Here is a 27,792-nt window from a genome sequence, read left to right as displayed (position 1 = left end):
TCGGTCGATCGTTGATCATCTATTCGATTTCACACATCAGGGTATTAAGTCCTTCGTCGTCCAAGGTCTGTTCCCTTAGAACGCTGTTCATGGCCTTGCGAATAATTCGAATGATTCTTTCCCACACTCCGCCATGATGTGATCCAGCTGGTGGGTTAAATTGCCAGTCTACATTCTTCTGTAACATTGAATTTTGAATCTGGTGTTGATTCCATTCCTGTATGGATCGGGCAAGTTCACGTTCGGCACCAACAAAATTAGTTCCATTATCAGAACGTATCTTCGTACCTTGTCCCCTTCTGGCAATAAAGCGTCGCAAGGCATTTATGTAAGAATCAGTGTCCAATGAAGCTGCTACTTCCAAATGTACAGCTCGACTTGCCAAGCAGGTGAATATTACGCCATAACGTTTCACACGACTTCTCTTTTGTTTTACTTCGAACGGTCCAAAGTAATCGACTCCTACTCTGCTAAATGGTGGTTCATCTGGAACGATACGATCCTTTGGTAGATTTGCCATCTTCTGTTCTTCAACTTTCGACTTGAATCGTCTACATGTAACACATCTTGATATCAGCTTCCTGATGGCTGACGGAGCATGAATAATCCAATACTTTTCTCTTAACTTTGCCAACATATGGTTTCTACCACTATGCATCAGTTCTTGGTGAATTTGTCTAAGAATGATTGTTGATACATGATGATCTGTGGATAGAATAACTGGAAGTTTCATCTCTGCTGGAATACTTGACTGGTGTAGTCGACCGCCGACACGTAAGATTCCATCATCCAAAAATGGATCCAAGTTCCTGATTCGACTTCTACGATTCACATGAGAGTTTCCTGAAACAAGAGCATTGATTTCTGTGTCAAATTCTTGTTGTTGAACAAATTTCAGTATTGACTTCTCTGCCTCTTTAAGGTCTTGGTGCGATAGAACACTCTTATCATATGATTCTTGTAATATTGGACTAGAATTGAGTCTTTTCATGTTCACACGCCTTAACAATTCTTTCCGCACTTTCAGAATCCATGCCACTGTTCGTTTCAACAAGTACCACGAAGAATAATGTTGAATCAACTTGTTAACACACTCTGTAGAATTGTCTGAATTCTGTTGCTCTGCGATGACTGCTCTGACGGTAGCTCTTTTCACCTCTGGGTCATTGTCCAATAATTCTGTATCAGCGATCTCCATTGAATGTTTGGGCCACTGATCCTCTGGTTCCAATAAAAAACTTGGGGCCTTGATCCAGTTTTCTTGCATGATAAGGCTGTTGGCTGGTATACCTCTTGATGCGTAATCAGCTGGGTTGACTTTCGTGTTAATGTATCTCCAATTGCTTGGCTGCGATCCTTCATGTATCACTGCTAGTCTGTTAGCAACGAAAGTATGAAATCTTGCTGTTCTGTTCTGAATATAACGTAATACTGCCATACTGTCGGTCCAGAATATAACGTGATCGATGGGCATGTCTAGCTCGGTCAGTAACATCTTGTTGGTTTTGACGGCTATTGTAGCTGCCGTCAACTCCAGTCTTGGAATGGATGTCTGTTTAAGTGGTGTAACACGAGATTTTCCCATGATGAAGGAACAATGACGTTCTCCGTCTGTATTCTCCAGTAGTAAGTAGGACACTGTGCCATACCCTGTTTCGCTTGCGTCAGAGAAGTGATGTAACTGCGTAATGACTGGATCGAATCCAAAGGGCTTGATACCCCTGTTCACTTTGAAGTCTTCTAGTTTCTGGAGGTCCTGGTACCAATGATTCCACTGAATTACGAGGTCATCTGGAATTCTATCGTCCCATCCTAATTGCATCTTGCAAAGTTCTTGAAGGATACATTTGGCCTTGAGTACGAATGGAGCCAAAAATCCTAAAGGGTCATATACACTACTGACCATCGACAGAATTCCTCGTCTGGTAAGCGGTTGTTCGTTCAATTCCAGCTTGTAGTGAAAGAAATCAGACTCGACGCACCACTGGACTCCAAGGGCTCTTTCAATCGGCAAAGTATCATAATCTAGATCTAAAGTCTTTACTTCTTTAGCTCTCTCTGACACAGGTATTGAGTTCATGACATCTCGACTGTTGCTTATCCACTTTGAAATGTGAAAACCACCTTTGTCTAAAAGTCTTTGTAAGTCTTTCACTAAGATTACAGCCTCGTTCACAGATTTGACAGACTTAAGACAATCATCTACATAGAAGTTTTTGAGAACGGTGTTAACAGTCTCTTCACTGAAATATCCTTTCCAATCCTGAGCTGTTTTTCGAAGACAAAGGTTGGCACAACTAGGTGAAGATGTTGCACCAAACAAATGCACAACCATTTGGTATTCAGTTACACTTTTCGAAGGATCTCCATCTTTCCACAATAGGAATCGAAGAAATGAAGCATCCTGGAGAGGTACACGCACTTGGTAGAACATGCTGTCAATATCACCCATTACAGCTTTTTCATCTTCCCGAAATCTGATCAGAGTTCCAATAAGTGTGTTTGTCAAGTTAGGGCCTTGTAACAACTGATCATTTAGTGAAGTTCCCTTGAACTTGGCTGCACAATCGAATACAACACGCAGTTTATTCTTCTTGGGATGAAATACACCATGATGCGGCAAATACCACACACGTCCATCATTTTGTTGTAGGTTCTCAGTAGGAACTTGCTGTGCGTAATCTTCGCTGATAATTTTGTCCATAAATGCTTTATAACTGTCACAAAATTCAATGTTGTTTTCAAATTTTCGGGATAATGAAATCAGTCTCTGTTCTGCTTGTTTTCTGTTGTTAGGCATTGTAACAGTTTTAGATTTGAAAGGTAAGTCAATGATATAATGTCCATCCTCAAAATGAACTGACTTTTTTACCAATTCTAGGAAAGTTTTATCTTCCTTTGACGGCTCTGGAACATCATCGATCGTCCGCTCACAAAAGTCATGATTAAACTGGTATCTTAATTGTTCTTCTAATCTTGCATCAATGCGATTGACCGTGATGAATGTGTTGAAAATGCCATTTTCTGGAACTGTGTCGATTGGTCCATTGATTACCCATCCAATGATAGTCTTCATAGCGAATGGACCATTGTCTTTACTAGGAATTACGTCCCATGGTTCCATTGCTTTAGGAACATTGACACCAATTAACAAACCGATATCACTATCTATTGGTATTCTGTCAATGTGAATGTCACTTAAATGCGGCCATCTTTGAAGGTCCTCCAGTGAAATTATGTCTTTCCTGGACACAGGTAATTCTGGTTGTGTGTAAATAGGAGGAAGATCTATTGGATTGTCACCATTCACGTCAGTTATTTCGAGTCCAGAGAAAATATAACAATTGTTTGTCTTCTGTTGTCCCATGGTTGTCAGATTTAACAAAGTCGTTTTGCCTTCAACGTGAAGTAAGTTTGCTATTTTCTCTGTACAAAATGTTGCTGTACTCCCTGAATCCAAGAAAGCATATGTATAAATGTATTTGTCACTGTTTCTTGATTTTAGTCGCACTGGTATAATGGGAAGCGCTTGCCTCACAATGTCCCTAGCCCCCATATGCGCTGCCGAAGACACAGATGCTGACGGTACAGACAATCTGTTGTTGTTCTGGTCCGGAGGTTCAAAGCTCTGTCGAGGATCGAAGTGGAGTATAGAAGGATGACATCTCTTACAATGAATACAATATGACTTGCGTTGACAAACTCCCTTCTGGTGTCCAGATTTTAAACAAGAAAAGCACAGTCCTTTCTTTTGTAAAACTGCATGTCTGTCTTTCAGAGGAAGTTTCATAATGTTCTTGCACTCTTCCAAGGAATGTGACGAACCTTCACAATAGATGCATGGTTTCACAAAAGCACAACATTTTGGTTTGTATTGAACAGCAGCTGTGTGATTTTCTGTAGATGAATGGGACTCCATAGATTTTGTAGCAAAGTTCAGGCTCGGTCTTGAAAATGTGTTCACTTTTTCATTCTGTCGTTTTGGTGCACTTGAACTAGAATTCATGACTTCTTTTCCATAGATAGGGTCATTCGCCTTTTTAGCTTCTTTGCGGACGAAGTTTACCAAGTTTTGAAATGTAACAGCTTCTTTTCTGTCCTTAAGCTCATACACCACATTTAGCCACTTTTCTTGTAAGTAGAATGGTAGCTTCCTAATTAGAAGTTTCATATTTTCTGAGTATTCAAGAACTCGAGCACTGTTTACATTATTCACAGCAAATTGACACTCGGTTAAGAATATTGCATAAGAGTCTAATGCCTTCGAATTGTCTGGTTTAATTGCTGGCCAATCCAACGCCTTCTTGACGTAAGTATGAGCTACAACATCCGGATCACCATATCGATCCTTAAGTTCATCTAAAGCTTGTAGGTATCCTCTTGACGATTTACTACAAAAAATAGAGAAAAAATATTGTAAATAAACTAATTCAAACAACACACACATACAAATTCAACCTAGTAAATATATGGTTGACAATGATGAAACGTATGACTATCAGATATATCAGTATAACCTAATTCAATTAATCACAATAAGATATGCATCTAGAAACATAAATCTGAAATGCTCTAGCAAAGTTTGGCGACAGAAAAATGTAAACAAAGAGGCATAACTCTAGACAACCAAATGAGATAATATACATGTTGCAAATGGAGTTACCTCCCGTAATATATCAATTATAAACCTAACATTATCCAGCGAAGTTGCACACATGCCTCATAATTACATATAAGTACCTCTATATAGCTTTATCAATATATCATTAATAATGACCTTGAAATATCCATGCATATGCATAATATAAAGTTAAGACATATCTTCGGAAGTCCATAAGATAAGACTGGAATAGTGTAAACGGATAAGTAATGAACTTAGGAAAAGGTTCTTTCCTAAGATATAACTTAGTCCTAAGTATGCTTTTTGAAACGGGCCCTTTGGCTACGATAACCTAATCATATAAGAAATTTATCAAAAAGTAAAGCGTGTCGTTTTCACAAACATGTTTAAAATTGACACGAATGGTTTTGGTGTCTGCTTATTAGTCAAAGCACAAGTCGCACAATTCACAAACAAAATGTTTTTAATCCCTAGAATTAACAACATTATTTGTACAATATTTATATAGGTTCCAAAATTGAACTGTTCTATTGGTTTTGTTTAATATATACTATATTGTAGTTCTTTTATTTTGAATGGAACTATAATAATGATAACATGCAGTACATTACATTAAAAAAACAAAATGAAAGTTCTATTGAATAAACTAAGTGCTGTAATCATACATATTTTAGAACGAAATTAAGTTTGTCAGCTACATATATAAAGCGTGGAGAAGCTTGTATAAATTCATATAAACAAGCACTCTGAGAGTATTGCATAAGCAATACACGTCCCCTACCGGTTTGTATTATTCTATGAAAGCTTCCAAGCACACAACTATTTCAGAGCTATTGTAAACGAGATGTCATGCTTTAATCAGAGATAAAAGAACAGAGGAAATTAAAACTATATAGTTGATATAGAAATTAAATAGGAAATAGGTAAAATAATACTCTTCATTTCATCTCCTGTAATTTCGCCAAGTCTATTCTGTATTCGCTGGTAAAATTTTGTAAAAACAATGCACTGTTATGCACAATATCATTTCTTACCGTCTTCTGTACCCCGAATCAAACCAAACAGTTAAACAGCCCAACCCGACAACGAACCCGATTGTAATAATACAAAAAAAACCTGCCGATTAAATTTACAACACAATGCTTGACACTATTTTATAGAATTTATTTCTTTGTTAGAAATGATAAAAGGAATGGTACAGGAAAAGGAATGGTACAAGTAACGCACGATATTATTACTGACTACATACTGACCTCGTTTATTCAGTTACACACCGAACCCGAACATTAAAAAATTGGAATATAAAAAATTAATCTTCTCGAAAATATGTCAAAAGTGTAAACTTGATCTGTAGTTTGACATTTTGAAGCTGTTCGGCAAGTTTCATATTATTCCTCAAATGCATAAAGAAAAAAGTGTGGAAAACTGAAGTGGGACAGACAGACGGACTGACGGACGGACAGACAGACGGACGGACGGACGGACAGACGGACTGACGGACGCAGAGGAAAGCTATAGTCCCCTCCGGTGAAACCGGTAGGGGACTAATTATTCAGTGTTTAATCTATCTTTCTGTAAGTTTATTAAGAAAAATGTCTTTTTCTGCTTTGCTTATTGGAGTCACATTAAGCATGTTTTATATTATTCATTCAATTTCAATGGTCGAATAATGAATGCAAATGATCACACGGGTAAAACTTTATGACAGTGTTTTGTGTATTTAACACATGATTGCTTCAGAGAATACTTTGAAATAGATACTGTGCCTTAGAAAATAATCTACATTTTACTCTTATAGCGTAGAAAATGCATAAGCACACACTAGTCAAAGAAATTATTTGTGAAGTAGTGTTCATATCAAATAGGAAAGAAATGGGGACGAAATTGTATTCCTTTATTGTCTTTCTTTGGGTTTTCCGCCCTATAGAAAGCCATACTATAGACTCTCCGATCCTCAGCAATGTTCGATAACTCTAAACTATCCGGAAGATTTTTGTATTTGTTACACACATTCGCCTTTTATTTAGATACTTAATTGTTCCTGAAGTATTTTATTTTATCATTTTTTTCAACAAATATTCATTGGCAGTGCCTCTCGGCTTGCAGACGAAGTTAGCAACCTTCTTGTTAGTCCCCTACCGGTTTTCACCGGAGGGGACTATAGCTTTCCTCTGCGTCCGTCAGTCCGTCTGTCCGAAAATTAATTTTTTATATTCCAATTGTTTATGTTCGGGTTCGTTATCGGGTTCGGTGTGTTTTGAATAAACGAGAATAGTATGTAGTCAGTAATAATATCGTGCATTATTTGGACCATTCCTTGTATTGTTTCTAACAAACAAATTAGTTCTGTAAAATAGTGTCAAGCCTTGTGTAGTAAATTTAATCGATGGTTTTTTTGTATTATTACAATCGGATTCGTTATTGTGCTGGTCTGTTGATTCGGGGTACAGAAGATATTCATAACAGTGCGTTATTTTCGCAAATTTCTACAAACCGGTAGGGGAGGTGTATTGCTTATGCAATACTCTCAGAATGCTTGTATTATATATAGAGAGCGTCTATTGTTCTAAAATTTTTGTTTTAGGTAATTTTGGGGCAATAAATAGATAAATTAGATTAGAAATATGTCATAAAAGGATAATTTAATTTTTAAAAAGAGTAAAGTGCCGGGGTATTTATACTTGGGGGTGGGGTGGAAGGGTTGGGGGGTTGAGGGGTTGGGGGCGATCTTGTCCTCAAGCACCTGTGTTGTAAACAGAAAATTCGCCTACCCATGTGTAATAAACCCTTTAATGATTTATTCATGCATTTAGAAGTCCTTGCAACCTGAATGCCGCGATCAAAATTAAAGCCGTAATGTTCGATACAGGTTTACATGTTTAAACGTCAGTAGCAATTGAAGTGCTATCAAAAATAATATGGCGACCAAATGTTTTTATGAATTCATGTCCAATTTAAGTTCAGTTGTGAAGCAATTATTTTTTTATTCATGCATCATTATCCAACAATCGACAAACAAGTTATACAACTTTTAAGCACGGGTGTCAGCGCGAGGGGGTCTTTAATGTGAGAGGAAGCCGGTGTGCTCAGAGATGCGTTCGGTGTATTTACCAATAAAAACACAGCAAAAGATAATTAAAATAGTAAATAAATACATTAATACGATATTTTTATTTACTATAAACGTTCCTGAAACGCCATCAAATTCATTCATATCGGCACAGATTTCTACGTACGACTTCCCGCTGCTACAGTCGCGGGAAATGACTGCTCTGTTTTTTCTATCTGGTGATTGGTTCGTGCAAACAGATGTCGAAATGGCCTATTTGTCGCCATATATTCTTAGAACCAGAGTTTACAATACTGCTTAAGTATGTACTTAAAATGTTTTTTAACAATTCGGAAACATTTAATCCTTTAAAAAGTATTTTTTTTAATCCTTGAAGTACTTTAGTCATTGTTTAACTTAGCGTTCCCTTCGTTGAAATGTGATCCATTTTATTTTATATTTTTTTAATTCATACAAATCTGTATACTGGTAGGTGATTTCATTATTTTCATAAATTGTTTTCATAGTAATATCTTAAGGCAGCATGTTTACTCTGCGCAAAACTGATTATCTTGCAAGATCAAGTTCTTTATTCCAAGATTAATAAATTACACAGTTCTTTGGTATTTAAAGTATATGTAGGCAGTAACTGTTTAACTTTATAGATACTTGGTTTTCGGGAGTAGTATTTTTTAATATACTTTTCTCTTAAACTACGAAAAGATTGACAAATAAGTAAAAAAAAATTAATTCATATTCAATCTCAGTTAAGTTGCAAAAGTCACGTGTTAAATTATCACACCTCCCTGTTTCAATCTTTAAGTCATGTGAATACAACCATAATTTATTTACGATATTTTACATGAATTGATTTCTTTAGATAAAGTTGCAAACAAAAGTAGTCAACAACATGTTGATACAATATACATTTTGATGCATTGCATAAAACATGAACAACTTTTTGTTTAAAGTCATCAAACATTCTATCATATAATATGATATCTTACATGACAGATTCTTTCATACATATAGCACTGGGATATAAATTCACCATGCCTAAGGTAGCAAGGGACAGTTTCGGATAAAGTACCCGTCAATATTTTTGTAAAATTGAGAGTTGCTGTACTTGAATGCTTATGAGTGTTGCTAAAATTCATGAAATGATTTTTGATGATTATCTTTAGTTAAAGGGGTGTCTTTTGTTGAAATTGATATCCAATATGTAGGCTTCATATCTTAGGTACATGAGAATCAGAAGTAAAATGCGAAACCTGTGGCTATGACTGTTGTGTTGACTTGACACAGTGAAATTGCAAGTTACAGACAGGAGGTAAAATAACACGAAAAGTAGGTGGATGGGACATTGTAAACTATACACCGGTATGTTTCCGACATGTGATAGTGCAACATGCACGCGGTACGGAAGGTCAACCCTCTGCAGGGAAATAGCTGGGTGAGGTCTTAAAATTGGAAAATTAGCAAATACTGAGTGTAAATATATACATAAGGTTAGTTCAGGCTCCATTTCACATTTTCCAAAGTAACCAGCAAAGGTACCGACATTGTTCTGGTTGTGAAGACATTTCCTTTTTTGAAACAAAATGTTTACATCATAGAATCTCGCGTTTCGTAAAAAATGTGCTAAAAATATCAATATGCGTAACTTTAAAACAAAATTGAAAACACTAACTTTTCACATGCTTTTAATATATAATCAATTAAAATACCCCTTACCCATGATTTAGAACACCATCAATCAAAATAAAACTAAAACATTTCAGTTCTCATCATTTCATTGCACCCTGTTTGATATTTAGAAGAAGAAATATATAATTGTTTTTAATTCGAGCGGTATTAATTTAAAATTGATAGCCTTTTGGACGAAGGGAGTAATACATTTTCACTTTTTATTCCCTTCCTCTACAAAATAAAGTTAAGATTGTACAGTTAGTTCCCTCGGAGAAGCTTATACAGAGATGGTAATACATTGGAAAATTAAAGTTCCAAACCAGCGTATTTTTACTCAAATGTGTTCTCACGTGTTCTTAACGTCGAAGTCGAAACTGTAGATAAGCATCGATTAGATGAAAAAGATTCGAGGTATTCCGAAATCCTTGTAAAAGGTGTTCCAAAAAGGTGTAAAAACAGGTGAAATAAACGATGATGACACATGAATGTTATGGAGGCGCGTGCCTTAGTTCATATTTGGGGTTAAAACACCATGAAATACTATTTTATTCTATGTATTAATAAATGCCATAAATATCCTTTTCTATGAAAAATTAATATCATATCAATTATTGCAAATTATTACCACGAATGGTCTACCATATAAATGGCCGGAATGTAAAAAAGGGGGAAAATCCACTATATAGTAGGTTTTCCGTGGGGGTAATCTGGCTATAAAAAGGGGGAAAGCCCACTATATAGTCAGCTTTCCCTGGGGGTAAAACTGCTATATAGCCATTTTTCCGGGGGGAAGAACTGCTATATAGCCATTTTTCCGGGGGGAAAGATGGCTAGGGGGAAAATGCACTATATAACACCGGAACTCTTCGGGCCTTTCCGATAGAGATTGAAAAAAAAATCCACCTCAAATGTAAAGCTAGATATTAAAACAACTCAGGATATGTGAGCTCGAAATTATTAAATGCAATGACATAGCTTTAAGATAGAACAGAAGAAACTTATAAGAATGTGCCGGAAAGGTCCGAGAAGTATCGACTGCACGAATTCGATAAATTGTTGTAGATGGCATTTATTGGAATACACTGCGTATCTTTTAACAGAACTGATCTGTTGAAGTTTGTATATCAATATATAGGGAAGAGAATTACTGCACGTGCACATAAATCACTTTGTATATAACAGTTAAAGTTTATATCTATTACAAACCCTTACACTCTCGTAAAGCTATAAACATTGCCATAAAAAGCATTTTAGAGGACTCTGCTGTGACCTCTTTTCTTTTTTAGACTTAACAAAATACATCAAAATTATTGCAAACCACTTAAATAAAAAATGTAAATGTCGATGAATTGGGCGTACTATTCGATGCTGAAAAATTTCTTATTTTTATGCAGATCGCTAGAATATAAACTCACGAACGCCAGGTTTTTTTTAAAAAAGTACTTTCTTTATTCTATTTCGTCCATGCTGCACATCGTTTGTCCAGATAACTTCTCAAATAGTGTTCAGGTTAATAAATCACTGTCAGTTCAATGGTTTGTATATGTGCACAATAGAGATAAATATCATACTTTAAGTGTTTGATAAAGAATTAGGTACGGTTTCCTTAAGAATGTGCACGGTTTTTATGGGAAAAATATCTTGCGATTCCAATAAGTTGTCCGCATATAATTTAAAAAGGATGTCATAATAACTAGTAATACCATGTTAGAATCGGCACCTTCATGCGCATGCATGCGTTGAAAATGATCCATCAAAGTAACGTCGATATGCCATTTTATGGCCTTGTTGCTGGTCAATCTGATGTAAATGAGTAAAATTAAACACCTCCGACCTCGTCGCCCGGGACGATTTTCTGTACAAGAATATTTAATTGCAAGGTGTACTTATCCTGAAAGTTTTGTCCCGGGCGACATTGTCGGAAGTGTTCAAATATCAATTTTAGTTTTAGATTGTCTCTTATCATAAGGCAATTTGGAGTATCCACTTCGCGTATTTCGTCTATAGAAGCGAAAATGAGATCAAATTTTGGTCAATAATCACAAATATCCATTTGTTTTTTGTGTAAGAACATTTTATCTGTTAATTAACACAATAATAAAAACACAATCAATGAATCATGGAAATTGCAGAAATTTAGCAGCTAGGTAACTTGGTTTTTATAAGTCATCGAATCATTCTATCTTTGCAAAGTTTGTATTATTATTTAAAGGATATAACGTTATGTATCTATCAATAACGCTCAGACACCCAACACGCAAACTGTATAGGCCCTATAACTGTATGATATTTTATCAATTTGCCGGGGCAAGAAGAAGGTAATTGATTTCTTTATTTTCTGTAAATGATTGTAGTTAAGTATTATTTTTTTTATAAAGATAAAATGCTTTCAATTTCAAGCCTGCAATATGCAAACATGACAAGTAGAAACTATCGTCTGCGTGACTCTTTGTTGCAAACTTGAATCAATTTATCTCATCATATTTATCATATCAAAATTATGTACGATGAGAATATTTAAGTCTAATGCTACACAGTGTATTCACAAGTGCTAAATATAGATCTATATCACGCATAGTCTGTACCAAAAGTTTCGATGGATACAGAGTAGTGCAAAAGTTACAGTATTGACTTTATACCGGCATTTCATTTGGATATGAAGCTTTGCTATTATTTAATAAAATGGTTTCATTACAAAAAATTATCAGTTTTAGATACATATATCACAATATTAAAATCAGTTGAAAAATAATTATGGGTTTTTGTTAATTACAAAAACTTTGAATGTCTTTTGTGAACGGGGGGGGGGGGGGGGTAGAGCTGATAGGCAATATTAAACTTAAATATATATATATATATATGATTATTCAGGGTCTTAAGCATACCCTAGGTACATGTATACGTTCTGCATACCAGCCCAATTTTTTTTAAATAACTTAAAGATATGGATTTTAAGCATGGGTATGACTAAAAATGCCCCCCCCCCCTCAAAAAAAATTCAGCTTTTTAAAATTTTACTTATTCTTTGTGAAAATAAAAGTCAGGGCAGAATTCAAACACATGACTTGCAGGTTGGTAGATGGAAGCCATGTTGTGATGTACTTAAGCTGTCATAAAAATCATAATTCACAGGGTGTCGAGGATCCTAAATCATATTTAATATCTATGCATGTATATTGGAAAAAAATCAGAAATCCACATTTTGTTTTTAAAGGATGGATGGTAAACAATATAGATGCGTGCTTTGTAATAGAAAGGCCCCTCCTGATCACAGGTGCTTGTGGACTGGACCGTGCACTGCCCCCCCCCCTTTTTAATTTTTTTTTCAATTTTTTTTTTATTTCTTTTATTAATTATCATTAACAACCCCTTATATATGTCTCCAGCCGAAAAAAAAAGAAATATCACGACTTGGTAGCATTTTATAATCACACTCGTTTCCCCTATATATATAAAGAGAGGAAACGATTATAAAATGCTTCAAAGTCGTGATATTTCTTTTATTTTTCGGCTGGAGACATATATAAGGGGTTGTTAATGATAATTAATAAAAGAAATAAATTTTTTTTTTTTGAAAAAAAAATATAGAAAAAAGGGGGGGGGGGGTAGTGCACGATCCAGTCCACAAGCACCTGTGCTCCTGATGAAAGACGCCCAGCTATTACATTTCTGTTAATATTACGCAAACATTTTTCCTTAAATGTTAAGGAGCGTTGTATATGTGTGTTTGTATATACGTTCCTTAATGAGCAATGATTATGAAAATCAGGTGATTTTCTAATGGCTTATTTTCTTCGCAACCGAATACTTGTCAATACCCATCGTTTTATATCCGCGATGTACGGATCACAAGACAGACACTTTATCCACTCGTCTATGAAAAAGTTACATGTTGCAGTCGATAAAACCATTTCATTAAAACGAAATGTTTTTTCGATAAGCAGTCAGCCATTTTGTGATAATGTGTTATTCCACCTTAATAACTGATCCATTGAAAACAAATATACATTATTAAAATGTCAATCCTATGTTAAAAGTGTGAAAACGATATATGAACATTTTGATGATGTTCAAAACAAATGGTTGACAGACACTTAAAATTAATTATTTAAAGTAGGGAAGTCCAATCGGTCAATTTTTAGTACTCGGTCACTCGGACGTTTTTCCGATCGAGTACCCGGGTACTCGGTAAATGTGTAAATAAATATGAACAAGTACATTGATAACTGTAAAACCTTGGTCACTTTTGTAGAACTAAAACCACATGATCTAATGGGAGTTTCGATCCTAGATTTTATAGTATTACTTGAAGGTATGTTGTAGTTTGGTGCGACAATGGACATCAGTATGTTAAAGCCTTTGCTATCGACCATTGCATTTGTAACGGCATTTAATCAAACACAACAATATCAACAATCGCACGTGTAATATTATCTGCCTCTTTTCCCGAGAATTTACGGCTTCTTGGAGAATAGACAAATTTCCATAAAGTCGGTTGTTTTTCTGGAGTTTCTGGCCTGTCAAATTCCTCCTCATGTTTAAGACGAATGTGATTTAACATGTTTGTCGATCCCCCCGTATAAGATAAGTTCATTTCGCACAGCTGATATTTTACGTTTTTAGCTCACCGAGACGAAATCAGGGGGAGCTTATGCTATACCCTCGGCGTCGGCGTCGGTGTCGGCGTCGGCGTCGGTGTCCGGACCTGGTTAAAGTGTTTGTTGCAGGTCCTGTATCTAAGCTATTACTTGTTCTATCTTCACCAAACTTGCATGGATGATGCATCTGGACCTACTTATGGACTTGAAAGACTTGGATGCTGAATCTGAGTCCTAAATTTCGGATGCTGGAGGAGGTTAAGGTTGTTGGACCAGGTTAAAGTTTTTGTTGCAGGTGCCCTTTGATAGCAATATCTAAGTTACTGCAGGTCCGTACTTCACCAAACTTGCATGGATGGTGTGTCTTATGATACTGATGCACCAGACAGGCTTGAGTGCTGAATCTGAGCTATAGGTTTCGGATGCTGGAGGAGGTAAAGGTTTTTAGAGCTGGTTAAAGTTTTTGTTGCAGGTGCCCTCTGATGATTATATCTTAGTTACTGCTGGTCCGTACTTCACCAGACTTCCATGGATGGTGTGTCTTATGATACTGATGCACCTGACAGGCTTGAATGCTGAATCTGAGCTGTAGGTTACGGATGCTGATGGAGGTTAATGTTTTTAGAGCTGGTTAAAGTTTTTGAAACAGGTGCCCTTTGATGATTATATCTTAGTTATTACTTGTCCTAACTTCACCAGACTTCCATGGATGGTGCGTCTTACGATACTGATGCACCTGACAGGTTTGAATGCTGAGTCTGAGCCATAGGTTTCAGATGCTGGATATGGTTAAGTTTTTTGGAACAAGTCATATGTTTAATAGATGATAGTACTTTTTCAAACTTGCATAGTTGATTAAACTGTAGTATGAATGAATCACAGAGGAAGCTTCAGATGCAGAGCTTGATCTCCATTATCAAGGATGCTAAAAAATATATCTAAGTTATTACAGGTCCTAACTTCACCAAACTTGAATGGATGATGTGTCTTATGATACAGATGCACCTGACAGGCATGGATGTTGAATCTGAGCCATAGGTTGAGGATGCTGGAGCAGGTTAAGGTTTTAATTGCTAGTGCCCTCTGATGATGATATCTTAGTTATTACTGGTCTGAACTTCACCAAACTTGCATGGAGATGCGTCTTATGTATACTGATGCACCTGACAGGCTTGAATGCTGAATCTGAGCCATAGGTTTCGGATGCTGGATGAGGTTTAGTTTTTTTGGAACAGGTCACATGTTTATAGATGATAGCTTGCAGAGTTGATTTAACTATATTATAAATGAAACGCAGAGGTTGCTTCAGATGCAGAGCCTGATCTCCATTATCAAGGATGCTAAAGAAATTTACCTCACCCAAACCTGTTAGGATATCAAACCTGATAGATAGATGTATTTGTTGATAAATGATATAACATGATTCCTATGATATAATATTGTATGGTATGAAACAATATTGTTTAATATGATACAATATAATATCATATGTAATATTATAAAAAGTTATATGATACAATTGATATTGTATACATTTTTTTGATATTTCATGTTATGATATTGTATCATGATATCGTTATGTATAGTATTGTAAATTATGATACAATATTGCATAATATTATATTGTATTATTAATTTATCATTTAATCACATGATACTATTACTGTGACATCAGATATTGCAAAATATAATATTGTATCCTATGATACTATATTGTATATTCTAAAATATTGTATCATACGATTTTGTATAATATGATATTAGTTTCTGTAATATAGAATTATATCACATGAAATTGTATAATATGATACTGTTATATTATATAATATTGTACTATTTGATCAAATACAATAACGTATAACACAATACAATGTCATATCATACGTTACAATATCATATCTCATCATTGATTACTATGGTATTTTATTGTATTATATGATATATGTTGTAAATATGATAGGATGCAATATTTAATTTTATATTATTGTATTGATTAACATATGAACATATGATTAGCATACAATTTTTTAACAGATGATATACGATATTGTGTCAAAACCGAATCCATGAATATCCAAGATCATAAAGTTTGATTTTCATTTAATATGATAAAGGTGGTCTCATAAAGGTGAAGTCTCATAAGGGTGATGTCTCGTCTCGGTGAGCTTTGTAATCTGTGATTACCTATGTTTTGAATCTTTAGTTCTTTTAAAATATTTCCAGACCTTTGAAGTCGCTGGCAGCATTTTAGGTCTGTTCAATTTCTCAACTTGGTGCCATCTAATCTATATAATAGACTATTTAAACGATGTTTAGTGAAAACAGATCATAAAAAATAAGGGTAGAAGACAGCCAAAGGTGAGAAAAGCTAGGTAACAGGTTCTTGGCCACGATAATTACTATATAAACACAGCCACAGGCGATAACGGCTATTTAGCATAGTTCGAGGCGTAGGAAATTCTAATTACTGTATGTACAAGTGCATTGGATATTTTAAGTTTTAATACCGACGTTTTAATGCATTATTTAATAAACTTAGAAATTTTAAAAAATATACATCAGAGTAACCGAGTACCGATTTTAGTATTCGATATGCGGACATTCGATCGAGTACCCGGTTAACCTTATTTCATGTATCATATGTTTCATATTTTTTGTTAAACTACTATATCTTTTATAAACATTATAGGTTTGATCTGCGCGACACTTTTACAAAGAGATGTCAGCAATTTTACGCATAAAAAGTTCAAAGTCAAGCAAAAAGACACATTGTTGAATATTTAGTTCACGTTGACTCCATTTTCGTGATATTCGTGGGTGGTTCTCTCCCAAGAGTTCACTTCCTCGACATGCAGAAACAAATTTAGAACACTTATCTTTCTAACCGAAACTGAAAACCGATATTTAAATATCATTTTTTTCACAAATGTAAGAATTGGGTAAATGACATATTCCGTCATTCCATCGTCCATCCCTCATTAAAGTAATGCAGTTTTCTTTAGCTGATGAATCAGACGGTTCTCCCGGGTACCAGTTACTAACGTTGATAAACGTGTTCGAATGATCCCATAAATATTGTCTCTCTGTGCTTCTGTCGTTTCCGCCTGTCCATGCGGTGCAACTAGTGAAATTGTTGCTGCCACAACTGTCTGCCAAAGAAAGACACAACAGTTTTCATTTCTTCATTTAGGAATATTTACATGTACAAGTATATTTCCCTATACTGTGTATAAACCTATAGAATAGCAAGACAGATTATTTTCTTTGTATTTCAAAATGTCTTTCCTCATATGAACCTATAACATAGTAATATATGCTGTATATTTACATTTGCAAATGTTATTGCTTATGTAACCCTATAAAATAGCAAAGGCGTTCAATTATTTTCTGAAATGTTAAATGACATCACATTGACTACTGCACTCGCTAATTGTTTGACATAAACACACGCTTATAATTAATAATTCTAAGCAGTTTGCCTCTCTCATAAGTAAATAAAGTTATGAACAGCAATGCTAAAAAGTTCACCGAGATATGAACTTGATTGGTAAAAAATACCTTTTGAAAAACCCTTCCGGTTTCACAGGAATTGATCACGTGACTAACTAAGTTCCTTTTCCAGCTAACTTGATAACAGGATGTTCATTGCTCATTTCAACTTTTTAAAATAAGAAATAAACAGCAATTTAAAACATTCACCGGGACATGAAGTCGGTTGGTCACATGATCGAATCCTGTGAAGCCCAAAGGGCTTTTAAGTAGGGTTGATCACGTACAAACCAACATCATATCACGCTGAACTTTTTAATATTGCTGTTTATTACTTATATTCATGTTTGAAAAAGACAAATCGTTCAGAATTATTAAAAATACCGAGATATTATGTTAAAAATAATCCAAGCGAAAAGCGATAAGCGCGTGCTATGATCATTGTGACTTCACGAACAAGTTCATTTAAGAAATAAACATCAATTTAATAAGTTCACCGGGGTATCAACTTGGATGGTCACGTGATCGAATCCTGTGAAGCCCGAAGGGATTTTTTAAAGATTTGATCACGTATCAACCAAGTTCATATCCCGCTGAACTTTTTAACATTGCTGTTTATTACTTATATTTAAGTCTGAAATAGACAAATCGCGCAGAACTGTTAAAACCGACATTTAATGTTTACAATAATCCAAGCGACAAGCAATAAGCGCGTATTATGATTATTGTGACGTTACGAAAATTTTTTAAAACTTTTTAGTCTTTCTAAAATATAAGAAACCTTTGCCGGGCTTCATGGGATTTTTTCACGGGTGCAACCAAGTTTATAATCCGATGAATTTTATAAACATGACGTGTTTTTTTCTTAACAAAATATAGTTGTGTTTATAAAATACTAGTATACAGAAAATTCTTTTTCTCCTACCCATACCATGAACCATAGTTCTTTGATTTACACGATCAACACTTTTATTCTTTAAATTCTTTTTATCCAATGAAAAAATAAACAGATCGAACACACATAAAACCAAGCAAAAGAAAACCAAAAACAAACAAAATAGTGTCGCATATCCATCGGTTCCTAAAAAATTGTCCAGTGTCCTTGTCTGTGAATAACATTGAACATATAACGTGCGAGTACCCATTATTGCCCAGTATCCATTATTGCCTAGTATCCATTATAATTGCCTAGTATCCATAATTGCCGATTGTTATAAAAACAGCAAGATTTCCGCTATCTATTCGTAGTTTATAGCTACAAACCAAAATGAATAAACACTATAAGAGTTGGGAACGTATATCAGCTGTATCCGTACAATGACACATGCCACTGAATCTTTGACTCGTATTCCATTTTGATGACAGGTCATTTTTTGTTTAGGTCCAACTTCGAAGAATATTAACCTCCGTGTTATGATTTTTGACAAAAATACGCAAGATACAATTCCTACTACACAATATTAAAGAAAGAAAGCCGAGCATCTGCTTGCTTGTAAGACGCCATTTTGTTTGCAACCTGAGGCGGATCAAAGATTTCTCCACACGCACATGCGGTGTAAATCAGAGGCGTTGCTAATAACTTTCACACACATTATTTCTTTTACTGGACACACTTAAACTAATATTTAAAAAGCTTTTAATAAATAAACAATGCATTTCTTTAATTTTTAATCATTTGTCCCAAGAGATGTGAATCACACGTTTCCCCGTTTGTGTGCATGTGGCCGCAGGGACATTGAATAGAATATTGCTTATAATTGAATTGCGTTTATGGTATAAGTGTTTATGTTATATTCTTACATTTTATCTTAAATTGATAGATTCTTTTAAAAGTTTGGCCTTTTTACAGATTAATTAGAAAAATAACGAAAAGATATGAGCGGCAAGAATGCCTCGAATATACTCGAACTTCCTGTAAATCGAAGGTCATGGACAGGGTTTAATTTTAGCCAGAAGTAAGTCGATATTGATGAAAATAAAATAAAAATTATTCCTCAAATGAAATGAATGATCAGTGCAGAGATTCTCTAAGAAGTTTTTACATGACAGCTTACATGGAGAGAGTAATGGAGAAAAATTGTGTATTTTCCAGCAATAATTGGTACTCGCACGTTAGCAATCGAAATTCCTGGGCCTTTCCGACAGAGCTCGAAAAAACACCTCGGAAGACATTATCCGACACTCGAGTTTGTACTCCTATGATGTCATAAATATAGGCAAATGAAACTCTCATATAACGTTAATAGCAGGAGTATGCACCCGGGTTTACTTACTTTACAGCTGACTATCTTGTTTTTTTTTTAATCAAATCAGGTCATAAAGTACTAAGCAAATAATTCCTGGGGGTATTAAACTTATCGCACCGAACAATGTTAACGAGATGCTTCCCGAAAACTTCTTAAAATCAACTCGTTTTTGTCACACATAGCCCGTTACTTAAAGAGGTTCGTTCCTCTGTTTTTGAGTAGCCATTTTGGTTAACCTCTATTCTAGAAATCATGCATCATATATAGATTCTACTCATTAATTCAAATTTTATAATGCCAATTAAACTATTTTTAAATAGAATAGTAAAGAAAAAATTACATATTTACAGAGTTTAGTATGGGACTATATTTTGTGGTGGAAGGTTTTTAAATAGAAAATGAACATTTTTCATAACCCAGATGTTTAAGAGTACCGTCACTATAGCCTCCTTTTTTCCAGTGCAAACAAAATTTCCAAATATTTTGTGCATTAGGATATATTCATTTTGTTACAAAAAACATAATTTTACAATTTTTCAATACTTCTATCGACACATAATGGCAAATTTAACCTATATTTCATAAAAGTCAAGGAAAAATGATTCCTAATTTTTGCCAAAAATCAGCTTATTTCATGCAATATCTTAAATTTTCAATAATAGACTCATACTTTTTGTTTTATTTTCTGAAATCTTAAGATTTTTCTGACAAGTTTGTCATAATTTAAGAAATATTTTAAGACTTTTAAATAATTTCATTATATGTTGAATTAGTAATGGATAAAAATAGGGTTTTATCAGTGCAAAAAGGTCAAAATGTCAATTAGGTGAAGAAATTGTAACATTTTTCTTCATGATAATTTTAATTTTATTTATTCTAAATCGTGTAAATTTGTATTTGATGCCTTGGTTCATTTCGATAATAAAATATAGAGGGAAAAGCGATTTATTTGCAATCTGCACTTTCAGTGCAGAAAGGTCATATTAAATACACCGTAGCGCCAAATGAAGCATATAGACCCCAACATTTTGTTTTGAATTTTGGTTAAGCTATGCTTGTAGATTTTTTAAAAAACACTTTAGAAAAAACTTTAAGACTTTTGATCGCAGGTTCCAACGTCCTTAATGAACAGAGCCAATTCATTGACAAATATCTCATAAAACCAGGATTTATTTTTATTAAAGGTAAATGTGGTGTATTTTTAGTGAATAACAATAACATGATCTGATTATTTGCTTTACTACTTTATTTAAGGATGGGCTATAAGTGTATAAGTCAATCGAATAACATCGAGATACTAGAAATAAAAAATAAATATCATTTTACTTGCCGATAAAAAATTCAAATGATATGAATAATCACGCCTTAAAGGTCTTACGCAAGGAAATAGCCAATTGTAGTTCCATATATATAGACTGAGACAATTTCTTTTTTTTCTTCCTATTTTAGCACCTTTTTTAGGCCTATAGTATTGATTTTGGACTCAGTGGCTAGGAGAATTAATACTTTAATGGAATTGTCACACTAATTTCAATGGAACCATTTCTTTAGATGCGCATGATGCAACTTTCTGGATGGTGCTGAGCCTGTTTGTCAACATGTGGAACCCATGTGTACTTGGGGGTAGATATGTTTACTCTCAATAATCGCTCTTAAAAGCCGCATAAGGCATTAATTTTCTGATCAAAAATTTTTCTTGAAGCATTTAACTAAAATTTCTCTTTCATGAATTATGTGCTGAGAGTACAGTTAATTAATTAACTGAATTAAAGCTATATAGTAACATATAATGAAATTGTTTCCTTGTGCAATTGTGTGAAACCTTACATGGGTTACGTGACACACATATCCACAACCACGGCGACGACGAGAAAGAGGGGTAGGCCATTAGGTTTGACACATTTGGCAAGGAAAGAAAAGAGGGACAGATTCTCAAAATATTTTTTAAAGCTATCTTGTTTAAATATTGTAAAATTAAAAAATTCTAAACCGGTGAATGTATGTTTCATACCACCTTGATTATTAATAATACTTTAATAGTCTGTACCGAGATATTTATGTTGTACATTTAGACGATTTTTAATTTAAAAAACTCACATACCTGTGGGAAAAGTGCAGTTAAAATCAAAGAAAAAATTTCAAAGATAACTTCATTCACACATTATCGTTTTTCCTCTAAAAATTTCATAGGAACTAAAACAGATTACGGAGAATGTTGACATCTTTTCTCCATTCGGAAGTCACTCGGAATACCTCGCATAATTTTTCATCGTTTTCATCAGGGCTTAATCAAAGCTGATGCAATGGAAATTCCCCGTGGACTTTCTATTTTTAGCCGTGTATTGAAACATGACAATCTAGAGGATGAGTGGGATTTTTTCATACTACGAGGGTCAATCAAAATATACGAAGACTTTTGTCATAGCTGTGTTACTTAACGTCATATCATTACTAAATTTGGTAGACATAATTTAGCAATAGTTTCAAACAATTTGCAAGAAAAAAAGTTAATAAATTCCTTTATTTCTAAGAATTATTTAGAATCTAATCCTGCAAAAATGAGGTCACGGCGCACGGTCAAAATTTGTGTTATGTCAACAATGAACCATATAATGTGAAAAGTAATATCTCTATAAATTGTCTTAAAACCAAATAATATTAAAACCTCAAATTAAGTTTTGTCTTGGTATTCTATGTTCCAAATAATGACGGGATATATTGTTTTGTCGAACAGATATTAGTATCTAAAGACATATAGTCCTCTTTAGAATTGACTAAAAACATCGACGTCGCCGGACGTCACGGCGCAACGCCAGGTACAAACAAAATGAATTTAACCGAGGTAAATCCCGACACAAGCTGTGAAAATGCCCAATGGTGCAAAAAATAAGTCAACAATTATTTTCAAGTTTGTGTTTCACTGTAATAAATGTTGTGGGGGTGGTGGTAATTGTATTTTGAATATAAAACAATCTGAAAGAGAGTAGAATATCTGTAAATATTTGGTCAAAAAATAATAAACCTCAATCAACGTTCAGTGTAATCCTTACTGTAAACTAATAGATACAGGGTTAGAAAATGAAAACTTTGAAGAACTAACTAATGATTCTCGAACAAATGTGTGCAAATAAGATGTTGAGTGGTTCAGTGCAATTTTAAATTGTAAGGAGAAAGGCAAAAGAGACTAAGCGTGATATAAAGATGGATATATCTTTAAACTGTGCATATATAATCTTGACGTCATGTTTTGAACGTTACCGTGCGCCGTGGTGACAAAACAGGTTTTTTTTTAAAAAGGGGTAGCAAAAGTACCGTTTCATCAAATGGACTAAAACTTCGCATATCAATAACATAGGTGTTGGTGCACAGATTAATCTGTTAAGTATGACTTTCTGGAAAAATATTTTTTGATTGACCCTCGTATTAAATGAACATCGTCTGAGTAAAGAAGTATTTATAGATATCGAATAATTAAAGAAAATATTCGGCAAAAATATTTTGGGACAGACTTTAACTGAGTTCTTACTTGAGTTCTAGCTGAAATCGGCTCTCGAGGTGTTTTTCCGAGCTTTGCCGTAAACGTCCGAAAAGATGCTATAGGAACGCATGGTTCAAAACATTTCATCGATGTCGCAATGCTGGGACGCAAGCGGGCTTTTTGCATAACCATACGAAATGAAACTCAAAAAATATCGAGAATTTTATATTCAATTGAACGATTGCTGAAAATAATGAAAAATATTGATACGGAAGTCTTTGAATATGATAGGGTGATTAATATACGGTCGGGCGTGATCAAATTTTTGATCACATCTTTGATCACGTCTGACCGTATTTGATCACCTAATTATACACAAAGAATTGTAACTTAAAGATATAACTTATACACATGTATAAATCCGTGCTGAACTATAACTGTTGATATAATGAAAGGTGGCCGATCCCGCAAATAGTGTCACTCATAAAATGAGTTGAGCAACGTCAATTTTATAACAATATTAGAGGCAAACCACCCAACCCCAAAATGACGCAAACACGCAAAATGTATATATTCATTTAAAAATACATATAATTGCCTATAATAACCAAAATCACCGGATACAAATAACCATCTACCCCCTCCCCTCCATCTGCGAGATATCAAACAAATAACAATTACCTTTTATGAGAAATGAAGCAGCCAGCCAATCGGATTCCTCTTTACTGTTGATCTCCACAAGGTAAGAGCACAGCTTCTGACACTCCAACTGTTATAATATATATCATAAGTACTAGTATAATTTTAGAAATAAATGTAAAAAAAGAAGACAAAAAATGAATATTACTAAACCTGAAGATTAGTTTTCCACCTTATAACCAATGTGTACAACGTATTTAACTCTGTACTATAAGTTTTATTTTTATCAGAATCTCAGAGGCCCAAGCTATACTGCTTTTATTTTTTTCTATGGTCATGCAAGTTTAGATATGCACAATTAAATACATTAATGTGTTGGCTGATTTGCTTTAAATAAGATATATTTAACAACAACAACCAAAAACAAAAAAAACAAACAAACAAAAACAAGAAAACAAAAACAACAACCTCCCCCACCCCCCCCCCCCCAAAAAAAAATAAGAAAACCAACATTATTTTTATCAAACATTTTTTAGTCTTCCTTTTCAAATTACCTTGGCTTCTTCCCACGTGGCATCTTTTTCTACATAATAATAATGGTGTCCCATGTACGCCCAGTTTGAATCTGTAATAAATTACCATTAACATCTAAATCTGCACTGATAAGTTGTACAGCTTAAACTTAATAAAGAACTGAACTGAAAATCAAAATTTAAATATTTAACAATTACGGTAAGTATTAAAGCTGTAAATAGGTAATTAATTACCATGGACACTAATTTAAAATTATGAATCGCTATTTAATTACTCTTATTTGGTAAAATATCATACGTAAACAAAAATTGATGAAGCTTTTACCGGTCTTCTACAAAATTCAGATTATTTTCTCTTTTTTTATTTGAAAATCAAAATTTAAAAATGTTTTGCATATGATCATGGTAAAAAATCAAACAAAATATGATCTTGCTTAATCTTAATTAAAGGAGTACTTAAATCAGTTTGTCTTTTACTAAATTTTAACCTAGAGGGGAAAATTGTCACATGGCAGAACAATTTTTCATGTAACATAATTTTTACTGTACATTGAATTTTTCTTTTAATCAAATTGCTCTTGTTTATAGCTAAATTGAATGTGCGTTGTGAATCGACTTTTTTTTTTAACCTCACCGGTAACATTAATATAAAAACAATTTTTATAAAAAATACGCTCCTTTAATCTGTGTCAAAATGTAGAACCATTTTAACAAGAGCTTGGACTTTGGGTTGTTATGCCAAACAGCAATGTGACGTAAGCCTGTTTATTTCATTACTAGCCACTCAGCCATGGCTCTTTGAAATCAGCAAGATTTGTCTGGCTTTTGGGCTAAGACTACGCAATAGGTGCATATTTCGCTTGAAACCGCGTCATTTTAACTTGTTTTGACGCAAGGTATAGATACAGAAAATCCAAGGTCTTGTTAAAATGGCTCTTATTAAAGACCGGGGTTGACCTAGTAAAATATCCACACTTTTGGAGAGGGTTTATACAGGATTTGCCTGTTGCCTAATCCATTTGATTACTCAACAAAATATGTTTAAAATAAATAAAATATCCACACGGACGGCAATTAAGCATATAAGGAGGCAGGCCACACCTCCACACTGATAACACTGCAGAGTTAAGTTATTTATAGATAGCTGCATACCACAAGCACGTGCTGATAAGAGAATTAAAAGATCATAAGGAACCTGATTAATTTTTATTATTTCCTTCGTTTTGAAAACACAGATTTAATGTATCTTTTCCAAATGTTATTTCTGAACTGATATGTTTGTTTCTTGTAGTTCTTTTTACCCACTTTTCTTCTTGGGGCTTTAGGGTCACTTTTGTAAGAAACTGAAGTGAAATCCCTCCCAACATTTTCATTCCAGTGACATGTACCTAAAAATGCCCGCACTTTATACTGGTCACTACCGAAAGCAATCCTTTTGTCTTCATAAATATTTAAAGTGTTGTTAAAACTTTCAACATAGTAAGTGTCACGCCCTAATTTAAAATCTTCAGGGTATTTATAAATCAGTGAATTGATAATGACATTTCTCAATAATTTTTCAGCCACTGGGTTCTGTATAACAATTGTAGATGGTTCATAGTTAGGGTCCTTTTTACATCTTGATTCCGAATGACACTGCTTGTGATTCCCTTTGTAGTGTTCCACACAGTTTTCTAACATTGATCTTGAAGTGCTGGAATCTCCATTGTAATTCTTTATCGCCCAATAAAATGAGTTGCTACAGGTTCAGGTTTGTCATACAACTCCTCGGACCAGGTTTTCACCTCTTTGTATCTAGGCCCGCTAGTAGCTAATGACATGGCCTTTTTTTTTACACTTTTAATCCCATTCCAGATATCATTTTGGTTTGTTGTACTCACTGTTTCCTTCACCATTTCATTGATGGAAAGGTTGCGGTCATGTGTGTAAATATGAACAGTGACTTGTTCTGCTTCTAAATCACGGTAAATTTTTTCAGTCCCGATTTTTTCATGTCGCTGTGTTACAGGATCATCAGCAGTGGTAATGTGCACGCAATTTAAAATCTTGTGACTTTTTTTGCCAACTGCTACTACACTGGTGTCCTTGGTATTTTTCCGCCACCCGTGCCGAGCATCTGTGATGATATCAATTCCATTTAAATCTCCATACATACCGATTTCTTCCAACAGCGCAGCACTTATAGAATCCTCATACACCTGTTGTACAAACGTTTTGTACATTTTAAAAAAAGAAGTTCTCTTTTCTTTCGACAGCACTCCAAGTCCTGCAGAAGTGCAAAATCGGGAGTAATGGGAAGGAAGCATGCCACCACACAGGAAAGCATGGTTTATTCTTTGGTTTATTAAATATTTTCCATTTGGCAGATAGGGAGATGATGCCCAAATGTAAATATGTTGAGCATGTCCTGGTTTTGTACAGCATAACTTCAAAGAGACAACATGTCCACGATTTGTCACTTTTCTAACTTCCAATTTTCCATGACAATACCTTCCATGAGTAGCAGTTATATCCAGAAGCTTCTTGATAGGAGATAGTGATGTCACAAAAGAGTCTTGGTTAACCAGTCCTTTCTTTACATTGATAAAGGTTCCTGGTGTTTTAGGACTTTGTTCTTCATCTTCAGCAGATAACTTCTAAGAATTCAACAAAGCATCCATTATATCTGTATTGTTGACAGGTCTTCCCAATTTTCTTACAAGAACTTCTCTTACACTTTGGAGATTGTGCAACATTTCCTGCTTCTTTTCAGCACTTGCTGGAATTTCCGACTTAAAAGTTGGGGGACGTTTTCGTTTGCTTTCTTCCATGATTAGAATTAAAGAATCAGTATAATAACAGTATATATGTACTTTTTGTTATGGATGGCAACACATGAAAAAAGATATGTATATACATATATACTCTTAGTATCATATTTCACTGGGCTGTGCCATTATTAGAGTTGTGAAAGTCTTGCTGTTAAAATGTACTTTCCACAATTAATGGTAAATCCAATAACTCTGAATATGCTTGTGAAATTAATTTATTAAATGTAGTTTTGAATAAAGACCAAAAGTCTCAATTCATGATACGTGTAAAACTTGTTAAAAATGTGGTAAAAATAAAGATGATCCACCCCCATGGGCGCTCTGTTGGAAGAGTCTAATGTACATGAGTCCTGGCTCAGTGGGGAATCCCTCCTACCAAATGTCAATAAATCAGCCTCCAAATCAGCAAACTTGTGTGAGGTTCCACGGAGGTGTTTTCATAATAATGAGATATTTACCATGAAATTATTGGCAGTAAACTTACTTCTGAACTATCTTTGTATTAGAAAAAAGCATTTTTCCCAATACATTCAAATTTTGTTTTACAATATAACTGTGAATATTTGATGTGAAGTATTTTAGAATATACCAGTACTAAAATATCCTTTTGTTTTACCTCTGCCCTAATAAAATTCTCTCC

General features: G+C 34.3%; 1 protein-coding gene across 1 annotated transcript; it reads right to left on the bottom strand.

Annotated features, from left to right (window-relative positions):
- Positions 1 to 19: 19 nt before the first annotated feature.
- LOC136275672 (uncharacterized) lies at positions 20 to 27,152 on the bottom strand. The gene is made up of 3 exons (XM_066085320.1): positions 27,057 to 27,152; positions 26,833 to 26,975; positions 20 to 4,391 (listed from the first exon to the last, which is right to left on the bottom strand). Exons 1-3 carry the CDS (start codon positions 27,150 to 27,152, stop codon positions 20 to 22), a joined length of 4,611 nt encoding a protein of 1,536 aa, XP_065941392.1.
- Positions 27,153 to 27,792: the final 640 nt, after the last annotated feature.

The sequence above is a fragment of the Magallana gigas genome, chromosome 1 (genome assembly GCF_963853765.1).
Source record: "Magallana gigas chromosome 1, xbMagGiga1.1, whole genome shotgun sequence".
NCBI classification, from domain to species: Eukaryota; Metazoa; Mollusca; class Bivalvia; order Ostreida; family Ostreidae; genus Magallana; species Magallana gigas.
The sequence above is the reverse complement of the archived record's forward strand: the minus strand, read 5'-3'. Positions and strand labels throughout refer to the sequence as shown.